The sequence below is a fragment of the Tenebrio molitor genome, chromosome 5, assembly GCF_963966145.1.
Source record: "Tenebrio molitor chromosome 5, icTenMoli1.1, whole genome shotgun sequence".
Classification (NCBI taxonomy): Eukaryota; Metazoa; Arthropoda; class Insecta; order Coleoptera; family Tenebrionidae; genus Tenebrio; species Tenebrio molitor.
The window spans coordinates 17143164-17157721 of record NC_091050.1 but is presented as its reverse complement, the minus strand read 5'-3'; the positions used below and the strand labels follow the sequence as shown (position 1 = coordinate 17157721).

The window sequence follows — 14558 nt, the reverse complement described above, 5'->3', positions numbered from 1 at the left end:
GATCATTACAATATATTTCAAAAACAATGTTTAATGTTTATTATTTAAACCATAAAATTGCACTTTTTTGTCGTGACACTGTTGTTTTATAGTTATGAAGACAACAAGTGTTTTATAGACGGTTTTAAAATCGAGGTAGTAGTTTAATAGACCGAGATTTTTAAACTATAAAGCACGTGTTCTTTTTAAGATTTTTCCTAACACTAACGTCTTATCAGAAATTTTTACTAAAATCGGAATTTATTCTAAAATGTAAACTTCTATTCAGAAAAATCGCGTAGACCATTTAAATCAAGTAATCAATTTTTATAGGTTTTTGCATAATTTAAAAACGGACTTTTTCTGTCATTTTGACAAAAGTTATAGGACAGGTTATGTCTTATTTTTTAGATAACTTTATTTGAACATTACATTAATATTTGGTCGTGGTACCGTATGCATTGATAACAGCATTTAATCTACGTGACATAGACTGCTCTAAATTGTTACTTTTCTTGTTCAGAAACTTTTGGTATTAGCATTTTTGAATAACTTAAGTGTCACAGTATGACGTTAATAGACGCCAGGATAACAAAATTACAAAGGCAAATAATAGGTGTACGCGATTTTTTTTGAATACAGCAGTACCTAATAAATTAATGAAGGCGCGTCAACACATAAAATGCGAAAATTGCCGTGGATACTATGGTAATAATATCAACAAATTTTACTTGGACAATATGCATTAGTATATTTTATAATATCATAAAATACCTTAAAACTGGAAACATTAACTTACATTTTTTTCCATTTTCTTATCACTTTTTGCTGCGATACCGTAAGATTTTTTTGTGTGATTTGATTGAACTTCAAGGTCAACTAATGATTTCAAAAAGCAACTCAAAATGTAATTCTCTCAGAAGATCGCTTTTTGTTGGGCAAAAAACTCTTTTTAGAATTAAGATACATACATCAACCATTGTTTGCCTTTGAGTGAGTTCTATGCAGGTGACTAGACTATTTTCTATTCTTGTAGGTATTTGATAACTTTAGTTTTATGCAATTTCCTGGTTGGTTTATGACAGTAATGCCATTTGGCACTACTAACTTAAAGGTGACCCGATTTCTAAGCGCTGGTGCTAATATGACCAAATTGCTATTTATTTAGGTATATAAACTGAGACGCTGACGCCGTCAACCTAGAGTACGAAGACAGTCAGCAAAGAGCTGGAGATCTCTGTCCCCACGTAGACTTCGCCACGCTTGACATTCGTGCCCCAAACGAAGGTAACGTCCGCACGCCGAACAAGCGCCATCAACCCAACGTAATGCTCCGCCATTACGCGGGTCTTTTCGAGGAACATGGAGCAAAGACACCGATATTAAAACAAGCCGATTGCCCGTTTGTTTACACCTTTCGCTCAGATGCCGGTAATCACGCTGTCGGTGCAACTCCACTCTAGGGGGAGAGACCCAATAAACGAAAGAATAGGAACACGAGAACACAACTTCCAGGGAAAGCTCCACCGCGATAGAAAGCACCCCAGGCAAAAAAGAAGTCGCCCCCGGAAAACCTCTTGATACCTCTAAAAAACCCTACGTCGTCCCGACTTATGGTTTTGAGGGGGAGGTTGTAGCGCTGCAGAGTTGTAGTACGCCGAGCGGCTACCAGAATAGCGTCCTCGTCGTCTCTCCCAGCACCTGACCATCTCCACGATCTTCCTTCCACCTATCTCATCCATCGTCAGACCCTATAAATTGCAGAACACCACGCAGAAGAGCTAATACTATTCTCCAGGACGTTGAATACCTCTCCCCTAGAAGCTCACCCATCGGACAAGCTGGACGGACAATGACTCTTGGCTCCAATTAGACAGCGCCCTTGCGACAACTACCCGGATCTTGAGTAGCTCCGCTCCGAAACACTCCCCAGGTGGACGAGTCGGACGAAAGTCCTCCCCTAACTCCCCGCACTCAACCTCTTCTTGTTGTTTCTTTATTTATTTATTGAATAAACTTTGTGTTTTCCTCACTGCGTTGCATCGAAATCGGACCCTTCCCAACCATTCCAAAACGTATCGTCACCAGCACCGTCCAGCGAGAGGACCGATACGTCACCAGGAGGTTACGACGAGCGATAAGATAAGAGTCACAACGCTTGGATTGAACAAAACACAATATAACGCAGAACAATAATGTTGAGCTAACAAACTCGAACGTTTAAAACCACATCTGAACCAGAATAACATTTTACTTGCCAACATATCAAAGAAATAAAGTCCAAAAACTGTACAATCCTATGTACAGGTACAGGGAGACACCTGACCGCTTACCTAAGAGGGGGTCGGTATCTCCCACCCTCAGGTAGTTTTTTGCCACCACTGTAAATTTATATTTTGTAACACATTCTGTATCCAAGATTCAGAAGAGTAAAGTCATTGTTAAGTTAAGTTAAGGCGCCAAATAACAAATTTTAAAACACATACTTAACACAACAAGAAATCTCCAGATCGTTCATCAGCATCACACAATTTTATGACAAGAAATCTCTCATCAGTCATCCTCATCACTCATCACACACACACAATTTTATGAGGCCATCGCTGCTATCCACTTTCTTTAAACTTAAGTTATATTTAAGGGCCCTATACACCTAGCGTTTTGTTTGCAGGATTTGCTTGCGCATGCAAGTATGTGATACAAGTTTATCAGAAACACACACTTTCTGGCATGTTTGTCAAACTTGTTTTCGTAAATTCGAATGAGATACAAGTCTTGTCCACACACGAATGAAAATTTGTATGACAGCACACGGTTTGCTCAAACAAAATTTAGTAAAATCACAGTGAGTGACCAATTTTTGTCGGCCGTGATGGATGTTCATACAAGTATAAGTCTATCAAACGTGTTTGATATTTCTGCGGTGTGGCTTAACTTTGGGTGTGTGGTCGAGATTTCAATAATAAAAAATTTAGTTGTCTTTCCATACAAAATAATGTATACAAGAACATATATTAGCCACACACTTGACAGCATGCATGAATAGAATGTTAGTAGTACACATTGTGTTTTATCAAATCCTGTAGTATGTAATCATCATATGTATTGGAAACATGAATGCGCCTACAAGTACTGCAAACAAAACGCTAGGTGTATAGGGCCCTTTAGACATGTTAAATATTTGAATCTGACGGAGACTATTAAACGTTGACAGACACAAATTTACGACAAGAAATCTCTCATCCATCACACATCGCTGTTGATGTTGTTACTGCTAATCCAAAAACGAACTTCATTTTACAAGGCGCCTCATAACAAATTTTCGCGCGGTGGAGTGAGCCAGGATCGGCCTCATTTAACTACTTTCAAGTCCGGTTACAAAAAAAGCCACTTCAATGGTTTCTATAGAGGTGCACAAAGACGCGATTTTCGACAGCTTGAAGATAAATTTATATACAGGTGTCCCCAAAAAAGAAGACGAGTCCATAGTTCTCTTATTTATTGGAGGATTTTAATTATTTATACACCAAATTAAATAAATAACTAAATAACACGAACGATTTGAATACAACATTTTTTTAATCGACGAGCCCATTAATAGTCCGAGAGCTGATGGCGAATTTTAGGAAGGTATTTTAGGCAATCAGAAATTTAAAAAATTGTACTAATTGAATGTTTGTGAATCTGGAATCGAGAGTCGGTAAGGGCGTTTGCGGTTATTTTACTACTGCGCAGCATATGACATTTGCAAGAAATTAATCCTAAAAAACATACTTTAGGCAACTTGAAATTATAGTTATTTTTAGTTTAGCATTTATAGATTACAGAAATAAAAATCCCAGATTATTTGGACGGTTTTAAAGTACAGCTCGACTGCCCCAAAGTCATTTTTTGTATACTTAGGCAAAAAATATACTTTAGGCAGTCTGAAATTTGTATGGCAGACGTCGATAAACTATCTCTCTCGGACCTATGTAAACGCATAAGACTTTTTTATCTAATCCCGTGGGATAAATGACACTTATCCCACTCATTTGAGTGGAATAAGGAACTTCATTACCGGACGCATTTCATTACTCCACTCAGTGGGATAAGTGAGCTTCATTACCCCACTCAGTGGGATAAGTAAGTTATTATTCCACTGAGTGGTGTAATGAAACTAGCGGAAATAAATAAGATTTACCCTTTTTTTAAATTCGGGGCGGTCTTAGATAAAATTTTGTACATAACACGTGGGCTAAAGCATATTACAGGAAACTCGTGTGATTACAGATGAACTCGGGCTAACGTCCTCGTCATCTGCAATCTTCACACTCGAATCCTGTAATGTTGCTTTTATCCCACTAATTGTGTAAATAACTATTGTCGCACTTATTTAAAATGTTTATTCGCGTCGGGGAATTATTTAAAACCCTCGTATTCGTCTGGCTTTTTTGCACATATCAATTAATAAATCTGCTATTAAAATTTCAGACTGCCTAAAGTATATTTTTTGCGTACACTAAAAAAATGACTTTGAGGCAGTCGGGCTGTACTTTAAAACCGTCCAAATAATCTGGCATTTTTATTTCTGTAATCTATAAATGTTAAACTAAAAAATTAATATAATTTGAAGTTGCCTAAAGTATGTTTTTTGGGATTAATTTTTTGCAAATGTCATGTGCGCAGTAGTAAAATAACCGCAAACGCCCTTAGCGACTCTCGATTCCAGATTCACTAATATTCAAATAGTAAATTTTTTTATATTTCTGATTGCCTAAAATACTTTTTAAAATTTCATTAAAAAAGTTAACTATTTTTCATTGATTTAGTGTTAGAAGTGGTACTTTTTTCACTAAGTGAAAAAAAGTTTTGATGTCATCAACTTTTTTTAACTGCTTTGTTTTAATCCATGAATGAAGGAAATATATATTTTACAAAGGAACTTATTTATTAAAATGAAAATTAAAAGAACAATTCGAACAATTTGTAACGTTAAATCCAGCTTTCTTTAGTCCAGTCATTTGATTCATTTGAAAATTTGTCGATGATTCCATAGGTACTTGTTCGCTTGGCACTTGGTTAGAAATTTCATTGGAAGAAATTAGGTTGGCGAGCTTTATTTTATTTTCCGTCGAATCAGCAATGTAACCTTCAGCTATTGAGGACGTCTTCCAACCTCCATGCCGTTTGAGATTGGTGATATCTCCTCCAGCATCCACTAACAAGGTAGCCGACGTCCTTCGGAAGCTATGGCCAGTGTAAGCTTTTATGTCGGCCAACTGAAGGAATTTAGCAATTAACGAAGGCGTTTCTTCAATTTTGTTGATCCCGACAGGTTGTTTGATACACTTACCTTTTTGGTAATTTATGAAGAATCGTCGAGTTTCAGTGTTTAGTGGTCGAAGTGCGGCATATTTTCTGTAATATTTAATAAACTCCACATTGCTTATAACAAACCTGCGATCAGTTTTTGTTTTCGTATCCGGTACTTCCACAATTATCAAGTCTTCTTTTTCCTGGATGTTATCTATCGTCATTTTCGTTAGTTTCTCCCGTCGCATTGCTCCAGAAATTCCCATAATTAAAAGCACCTGCATTATAGAGACAACTGTCAGTACATACAAATTATACGAAATAAAAAATTTAATTATACCTTCATGAATAAGTACGTTTCGTCCTCTGCTTCCAGTAAAAATTTGTTAACCTCTTCCCTTGTAAACGTTTTGGACTTTTTCGGTTTATAATTGTCCGACATCCGTTTTAAAAATGGCACAAGTTTATTAAATTTGCTGATATCGATATTGTGTTTTATATTAATGGTGGCTTTTAACATCGAGTAGGTGGACCATAATGTTGAAGATTTCACAGTTTTGCTTTTTGCGACGAAGTATGCAAGGAGGATATTTTCATTCACTTTTCCTGGACACTTTTTTCCTTTACACCATTCCGAAAAGATGTGGTAGGTGTGCTCATACACTTCTTTGGACTTTTTAGGTAGAAGCCCGGCAATTGCGGCATTTGCAGCTTCAGTAATTTCAGGATCATCTGAATCACTCATTTTTATTGAAACTGACATAAAAAAGAAAATTTCAATAAACATACAACGTTTCCTTAGTTACCACAACTGGCCACCGCACTTGATCAAAATTATCTATGTCAAAATCGAAGCACATAAAATTACGGTTAAAATAGGTTTTGATTTATATGAAATTTAAAAAAAATTTATAGACAACTCGTGTTAGAGTGCTTTTTTTTCACGCGTGTGGATTATTCAACTCGTCTACGACTCGTTTAATAAACTTCCACACTTGTGAAAAAAAGTTGCACTTCTAACACTCGTTGTCTAAATAACTATTCCCTAAATTCGTCTTCAGCTCTCCGACTATAAAGGCTCCAAATCGTTTAAAATCTTTTCTGACAGTATCGAACAAAAATAGTAGTTTGTTTCACTAGCGTTTTAAACTGGTTCATTCATGCCATAAAGAGTCCAATTTACACACGAACTCGTTCAATAAACTAGGTACTATTATGTTCTCTTTAAAGAGCCCTATAGTAAATTCAAAAAACTCTTGGACTGTCAAAATTAAATTTTAACTAAAATGTTTGTTTTTACTGTACTTTGGTATAAAAAATTTTCGCTAGAGTGTACCCACGTCAAAATCTAGTTACAAATATATTTAGGTTATGTGTTCCTTTTTAATTATTGAACTAAAAAGGTTTTGAACACTTGAAGCGAAATGCAGAAACTAAAAGAACTGGAGCAATTTCATCAAGTTTATAAAAAACACAAAGAAAAACAGAAGGTGACACACGACAAAGTGAAAACAAATAACAAACTAAACAACCAAAATCGAAAATCGCTTCCCATACCTTATCTGAGTCAGATTCCGCTAAAGATATACAGGGTGGTCTCGATATAACCTGCCAAAAAAATTCTGGGTTATTAGAAGGATCTAACAAATCCAAAAAACCCCTTTTCATTAGGTCCAAAACAATGGGGATAAATTAAGTCCTATCCACACCCATTCGACGCTGCTGACCACAAAAATACGTACCTACTCAGGAATCAATTGTTGGTGTTTGTAAGGATGTCAGTATTTAAGCAACATAGGTACCTGAATCGTTTATGACAAATCTCAAATCTGACAAAATAAATCAAATTAATGACATTTATTGAAAACGCTGTACACTGTGTGCGTTAATTCACCAGCTTATTTAGGTACAAAAGCTGATTTTGTAGACTGAGATGAATGAGTAATAAATAAAGTGGTGTTCCTCAATGTGTATGTAAATAAATGTAGAGGTAGTGTGCGCAAAATTGCGGAAGAACTGTGTAATAAGAGTATCGTCTTAATTGTGATTAAATAGCCAAAATAATGTATTGAATAAATTTATTTACACTTTACATATTCGTACTATGGCGGACAATAAATTTAGGCCGGCCTGTCATTGAGTTGACATCAAAATGTGATGCTGGCATTATGTTCAACTAACCCCATTTTCGATTTTTGTCATTCTTGTCATCGTGACAGCGATAATCAAAATTAAAATTGGGAAAAGAAGCGTGCACCAGAGAGAAGTGCTACTACAAATCAGTTATGCTAGTGCGTCATGATCTGTAAGTTACGAAAAAGGCGAAGGAAACGCCAAACAGCTTGAAAACCTTCAGTTTAACAAACTGACACATCAGTCATAATGACAATAAATGGTCGCTTGCATTGACTTTTTTGAAATGTCAGAAATTTGCCGGCCTAAATTTATTGTCCGCCATAGTACTTTCAACTCTAACTGAGAATATCTACTAACTAATGAAAGGTAAACTAGACTAGAAAAATTATTTTATTATAAATGTTCTGTGTGCCTTCCGTTGGTTGGCATTTAAACACATTTGAGTACGTCGGTACCAATTTTCATAAACAGAATTCAGCATTTCTGGATTTTTACGAATCTGGTTCGGGGCGTCTGTTACGCGTTTCTGGAGTTGGCCTTTTGTATTTATTTCAACTTCTTATACCAAATCTTTCGTGTGGCCAAAAAATTAAAATCCAGAGGGGTTAAATGGAGGATTGGGGACGCCATCGTATTGGAATCAGTCAGAACCAACCTCACGTAAATGCAGATGTAGGCTATGTGCAGGTAGGCGGGGTCAGAGGTCTAGGAAACACCACCGCTCGCAGTGGCACTAGCAGGAACCACTGGTGCGCGCAATCGTTCAATAATGTTTTGTTCACAATTTCAACTTTTTTAAATCTAAATTCATTCCCAAACGAATAGAAATATTCTCGAGCAGCGGCTGCACTAAAAGACATTGAGTACTGCAAACAATAAGTCAGCCGTTTATTTTAACTACAATAACGTTTATAATTTGAAGTTAAGCTATCATAAGCAACAATTTTCCGTTAAGTATTATTTAAAGAATATGATAATTTTGTACACATAAGTCTTCACGATTTGTTCAATAATTAAAAACGTTATTTTGAAAGTGGCCAAAGTCCATTTCTTTATTGATAATGTCCGAAAGTGCGGATCTTTAAATTTCCGACGGCGGTGATGATGGTAATTTTAATTAATAAGTAGGAGTGCATACTATGTAACTAATATTTAAAAAGTAACTTTCGATTTTTTGGACACTTACTTTAGTTACGAAATCATTATGTTTAATTAATGCAGCGAAAAAAATGGAATTTTAACTTAAAATATTAAATTATAAAAATTATTACACCCCTGGGAATGACTAAAACAACAAGGCTGTAAAATTCAGAAAGTAAAGACGAATTTGGAAATAATGATTAATTAATTATTATTGTTATGTAATTTAAATACTTAGTTAGAAGACCCCTGAAATGCATAAATTGAGTATGGTTTTTCAATTTTAACCATTTTAAACCATGTCGAATGGGCTTGAGTTCTTTCAAATTTTATAACAAATCCAATTGGTAATTTTGAAAGTGGCTGGTTTAACTCCATTTGTGGTAAGAAAATACATATTATTCACTTAATAATTGCTATTATTCTAATAGCAATTGTAAATTTAACTCTCTTACATACACTTAAGCAGTGTGACACATTGGTATCCTATATGTATATTTTTCATTTTATTGAAATGCAAATTGTTAAATATCTCAATTTAAATATAAATATGGACTTAGGTCAATTCAAAATAATCGGCTCAATTAATTGCCTTGTTATTGTAAACCCAAAAAAGTTCTTAATTGTGCCCGGAACGTTGTGTACGTCGAAAAATTGTGCGCTTCAATTATATTTGTGTAAAAATAGTATATTAAAGTATAAGTGGATATTAAGGTCTTTAAAACACGCGCGATTTTTCGAGCAATTTAGATTTGGAACGTTTTTACAGTGATTTTTTAAATTTCATTTATGTTTTATTTAAAATCGAAAGATGTTCTATATTATACACGTGTACACAACGATTAATTGTTGTCTCACTTTACTGAAAAATGTAGAAGCACAATCTTTTATTACTTTATTTAAAGAAACAATAAAATAAACTCCTCACAACAGAAATGGATTTCTGGAGAAGATCAGGAGGAAGATCAAGAAGAGAACGAATAAGAAATGAGAGAATTAGACACATCATAAAGGTTAACACCACAATAGTGGAAGACATTATAACTAACCAACTGAGATGGTATGGGCATGTGGTACGAATGGAAAGGGAGAGACTTCCAAAACAAGTACTATTATGGACACCACAGGGTAGAAGAAGAAAAGGGAGGCCAAGACGAAGCTGGACAGAAGTCATACGAGAGGAGTTGAGACAAAGGGGACCCAACGAAGAACAATGTAAGGACATAAGACAGTGGAAAATGGATATCGGAAGACGCCGTAGAACGTTGTAAACCGAATATAAGTACATAATGTGTAAAGCCCGGATTCTAGGTTTTTTGCCTTTTTGAATCCTTATTAGGCCTAGTGAAATTTTTAGTATATCTATGCGTTTCATAAATTTTGCAGTTATTTGACACCCCTTTGTTTTTGCCTAAAATGCCTAAACTTAAATTTAACAACCTAAAATTATATTTATATAACCACACTTTTTATTATTTAATTTTTATTTTGCTTTGCTACAAGTTTTGTGTCCAAATTTATTCCAAAGTCGACAACATGCCGAAATCAGAAACAAATTTACATGATTATTTCCTTCATGTGTTTAGCAACCAACTGCGTGACAAATATTGACCAATCAAAACGAGAAAACAAAAAATAACCCGATAAAATTTCTCTAAAATGTACATGTGCAATAATCTGATAAAAAAAATGTCAGTACCTGTTTTTTTTTAATTATTTTGAATAAAAAAAGATTGGAAATAATGCGTTTGGTTTCATTTTATTCAGGAAATAATCAGCCGAATACCCCTCGTCCATAAATTATTCGGTCAGAAGACCAATTATTAGCAAATAAAAGCCCTCGACTTCGTCTCGTGCTCTTATTTGCTAATAATTGGTCTTCTGACCTCATTTACGGATGTTTTCGTTCATTAGCAAAAAAATTTACGCTAAAAAATTTTGCACTAGCGATATATGTAATATGTGATAAATTAATGTAATAAATAAACTTAATCAAACTTGAGTTTTTTCAAAAGAAAATTTACCTTTGAACTGATTTTTTTTTGTTTAAAAATAAAAAAAAATATTTTAGGTTAAAACCTATTAATGACCTTTTTTCAGTTTTTATAGACTATTTTCCAAAAATTTTGCACCTAAAACTCACCTTTTTGCTAATTTTTAACGACCTAAAATCCGGGCTTTAATAATGTGCATCAGATTCCTTTTACAAGAATCAGGGTTTTATTACGTTCTGACACGATCTTTCAGCTCAGATGCTGTAGAGGCTACTTTTTCACACGTAAGGCTAAGAAGTGGTTCTAATGATGCTACGGATGGTAGAACAGCTGAGTATGCAATGTGCCAAATTTTGCGCAGTGGCATTGTCAAAGCATCGAAATTCTCGAATAAGATAGAAAATATAAATTTCGTCAGTTCTGCAAGAATACAAAATTTAATTAGTAGACAGAACCAATAAATTTGAAGATTTGTTAATACCATTGGGAATACTAATTCAAATTCAAGCATTCCGTCAAATTACTTTCCCTGTCGAAAACAGATCGCTGCCATAATCCAAAAGATTTTACCGCTCTTGGAAGTCGAGAAAACTTGTCAACAGATTAGTAATATTTTGTATCCGCATGTGAAACAAAACCCAATGTTCTGATGTTCCATTCCCACAGATGCAGTCTATAACATTGTTGTAAAAGCCATAGTGAAGCCAGTTTTAGACAATAATATTTGTCTGGACACAATTGATACAACGTTCATAACAAGCCAATGAGCAGGAAAATTTTAAAGTTGTAATTGTTTTTATATTGTTTGTTTTGTGTTAAATTTCTGTTAATTTAGTTGAATTGAAATGGGCATCATTCAATAGAAGAAAAATAACTTTCTTTTTATTTGTAATTTTTTGTGTTTTTATTTGTTAATTTTTATGGACGGGTTGTAGGTAGATCTTGGAACTAAACGTTTTTCTTTATAAATGATAATACTTCAACAATGATTACGTTTTTGATGCCAAGAAGCCGCATTACCAATATTGTTGCTGTTATACTGGATTATGTACATACTTTTTTTTAAAGTACTGTTACGTTTTAAAAAATTCCTGATCACACCAAATTGAATAGTCCGCGCAAACCCAAACATTTCCCCCGACAACTCTTTGCGGAAAGCGCTCGCGCGTTCGAAAAGGAAATTTTTTTGCGTGGATTAACGAGGTACGCGAGTTTCCTCTAGCAAGCCGTGAGTAAAGAGGGTGAAGGTTGGTGCGCCCAAATAGGGGTGGCGTTTCCAGAGCAGTCACAGTCAAGTAGGAACCACCCCGCTCGTCACAGACGGATTTAAGAGACCGCGCCGCCAGGAAGTTCCCTTGTGGGACGAATTGCTCGCTGCGGATAAAAATCACTCTCCCCTTTCGGCCTGGTAAGAAATTTGGCTTAACATTTTCTCCCCTTTCGGGTGCAAGCGGTACCTCAGATTAAAACACACGTGTACGCGTACAGGTCGGCAATAAGCGATCGGTGGCAGCTCCACCCTTGTGACGAATCTCCACCAGGTCGCCAGAAATCTCTCGACTAACTAACTACGTGGACCTCTGGCCGTTTCAAGCCCTACATCATCGTCTGAGCAGGACCCGTACGAGGGAGGTTTCTCAGTCAAAAGGACGTACTCGAGAGCAACCCCGTCCTGTCGTCCTCGCCACCTCCAGAGGGACAGCATCCGCCAATAGAGAACCAACCATTTTTTTTTTACGGTCTTATGTCGGCGAGGTCTCGGCCCGCGATAAGACCGATCAACGAAGTTCTTATACCATCTTTCGACATTTTTTTTTTATTGTTTGTTCAAGATTGAATTACTTTTGTTTGAAAACTTTACCATTACTATTATTTAATATTTTCTATTGTAATTGTAGTTTCAATTTTTGTAGTTTTATTGTTAATAATTTTTATTTTTGTAAACTTTGTATATTTTAAGTTCATTATAGCGAGGTCTGGGGTAAGATTGGTATCATTCACCCTCTCCTTCTGTTTGCGTTCCAGCGGCGCCGTCTTCGGTCTAATTCCTGGTCACGACGCTAACACCGAAATCGTTATTTTATTCGGCCATAGGGCCGGATAGAAAAATATATACCTACTGTTGCATTCAGACTGTCCAATTTGCCATAACAAGATTACCTACCTATACGTCAACTTTTTTTAAATGCCGCCAATTTAAAATCACACTATTAATTATTTCTACATGTGTGTATAATTTTTCAAAAATTTCTGACAGTCACATCTGAACATTTTGACAATTAAATTTCAAAAATAATTAAGAAAAAATCTACTGGAGGTCACTATATGACCTCACGTCACACGAATGTCACAGAATCAATTTCTCATGTAAATTGGGACGGCCATAATCATAGGTTTAATAAAGCTGGCCATGCATGCACATAGCCTGTAGCTCCACAAAAGTACAACGGGACGGAAGGACTCCTTCAGGAAAACGCTCGCCATATGGTCGCCTTGCCGGTCTTGAATTATTACGTATTCCGCCATAGAGTAAATGAAAATCGGCGTATTCTTGTTTTGTGAATTTCATAACTTTTTGAAGGATTCGCAAATTTAAAATTAAACTTGACAAATGTCCTGTTATTACGACCCAAAAGACCCAGAAGGTCGGGCCGGTTCCTGCACCTCGCAGGGTGCGATGTCGCGCAGGACTGGTCACTCCTCGTTTCCGGTTATGAATGATCGAGTCGTGGTTCAGTGGGACCTACAGTGTGGCTCGAGGAAGGCCGTCCTGGTTTCCGGGGAATAATGGTGTCGCCGGCGGAGCTCCTCCGGAGTCGGGGAGTCGCTTCCTCCCTGGCCGGGCTTCACCGGGTTGGTGTCTCCACGAAGTGGTGTGGCTGGGCGGATGATGAAACGGTGAACAGGAAGAGTCCTGAGAAGTCGGGATGAGAATCCTGCTGGTCGCCTTGCTGAACAGTGAAAATTTTCTAGCTGCGAGAGCCGCCATCTTGGTTTTGAGGTCGTACTTACTTGCGACGCTAGTACCGCGATTTATCCGTCTTTTGACGATTCCGGTTCCGATCCCTAACTGGATCGCGAGCCTGTCCCTTCGCCGGTTAATTTTAATCGGTCCTTTGACCTTCGCCTCCGGGACGTTATTTCCTTGAACGCTTGGACACTAAGTTTTAACACGGCGAAACGGTACTATGTGCTGATCGGTGGACCTTTGCACGGAAAAGAGAACGAGTTCAAACTGTTGCAAGCAAGTAAAAATTTACCCTGACAAAAATATTTGAAGAATTATCCAGTACACAGTACACCACCGGACGTGGCTGAAACTGCACAAGAAGTTGTTTCAGACCTATTATCAGGATCAGTCACGGGAAATTTACGAGTGCGCTTACAACCTTTTTTGACATGGTGCAATGAAAAACAAGTGTAATCCTATTCGGAAAGTGTTTTATTAGCATATTTTTCCAATTTATCGACCAAAATTAAAAGCGTCCACCATTTATCTCAATATTCAATGGTCAAGACGACACTCAATCTAAAAAATGGAATAAATATAGAAAAAATGTCAAAATTACGTGCATCTTTAAAAAGGCAGAATGATGGTTATACACCGAAGAAATCAAGGGTTCTAACAAAAGAACAGGTTGACCGATTCTTGAATTTTGCTCCGGACAATAAATACTTAATGATGAAGGTATGTATGTCTCTAAATTAAAGAAATGATAATTATAGCTTGTTTTAATGTTAGGAGTTGCGGGTGCCTGTCGTTGCGATGAATTGGTTTATTTGAAAATTGATGACATTGAAGATATTAAGTCAGCTTGAACCTAGTACCAGTAACAGTACAAAAGAACCGATTGCTCCAGAAATGATCCAAGAGCCAAGTACCACGATGACCTATGCCAATATTAACAATACCAGTGAAAATCTTCCTGCTGTTGACAAATCGAGTTTGATTAATGTTTTCCAAAGTTGTTCGAACTGTACTTTTCATATTAATATTAAAAACTAGTAATTTTA

General features: G+C 36.2%; 2 protein-coding genes and 1 long non-coding RNA gene across 3 annotated transcripts; 2 read left to right on the top strand and 1 right to left on the bottom strand.

Annotated features, from left to right (window-relative positions):
- Positions 1-4870: 4870 nt before the first annotated feature.
- On the bottom strand, positions 4871-6136 carry LOC138131721 (uncharacterized). The gene is made up of 2 exons (XM_069048897.1): positions 5615-6136; positions 4871-5552 (listed from the first exon to the last, which is right to left on the bottom strand). The coding sequence occupies exons 1-2, from the start codon at positions 6059-6061 to the stop codon at positions 4905-4907; spliced, it is 1095 nt and encodes a 364-aa protein (XP_068904998.1). The 5' UTR covers positions 6062-6136; the 3' UTR covers positions 4871-4904.
- Positions 6137-9485: 3349 nt separating this feature from the next.
- LOC138130377 (uncharacterized) lies at positions 9486-9821 on the top strand. Its single transcript, XM_069046821.1, has one exon. The coding sequence runs from the start codon at positions 9486-9488 to the stop codon at positions 9819-9821; it is 336 nt and encodes a 111-aa protein (XP_068902922.1).
- Positions 9822-13818: 3997 nt separating this feature from the next.
- Positions 13819-14558, top strand: LOC138131365 (uncharacterized). The gene is made up of 2 exons (XR_011159794.1): positions 13819-14232; positions 14287-14558. It is a non-coding gene; the product is annotated as an uncharacterized lncRNA (long non-coding RNA).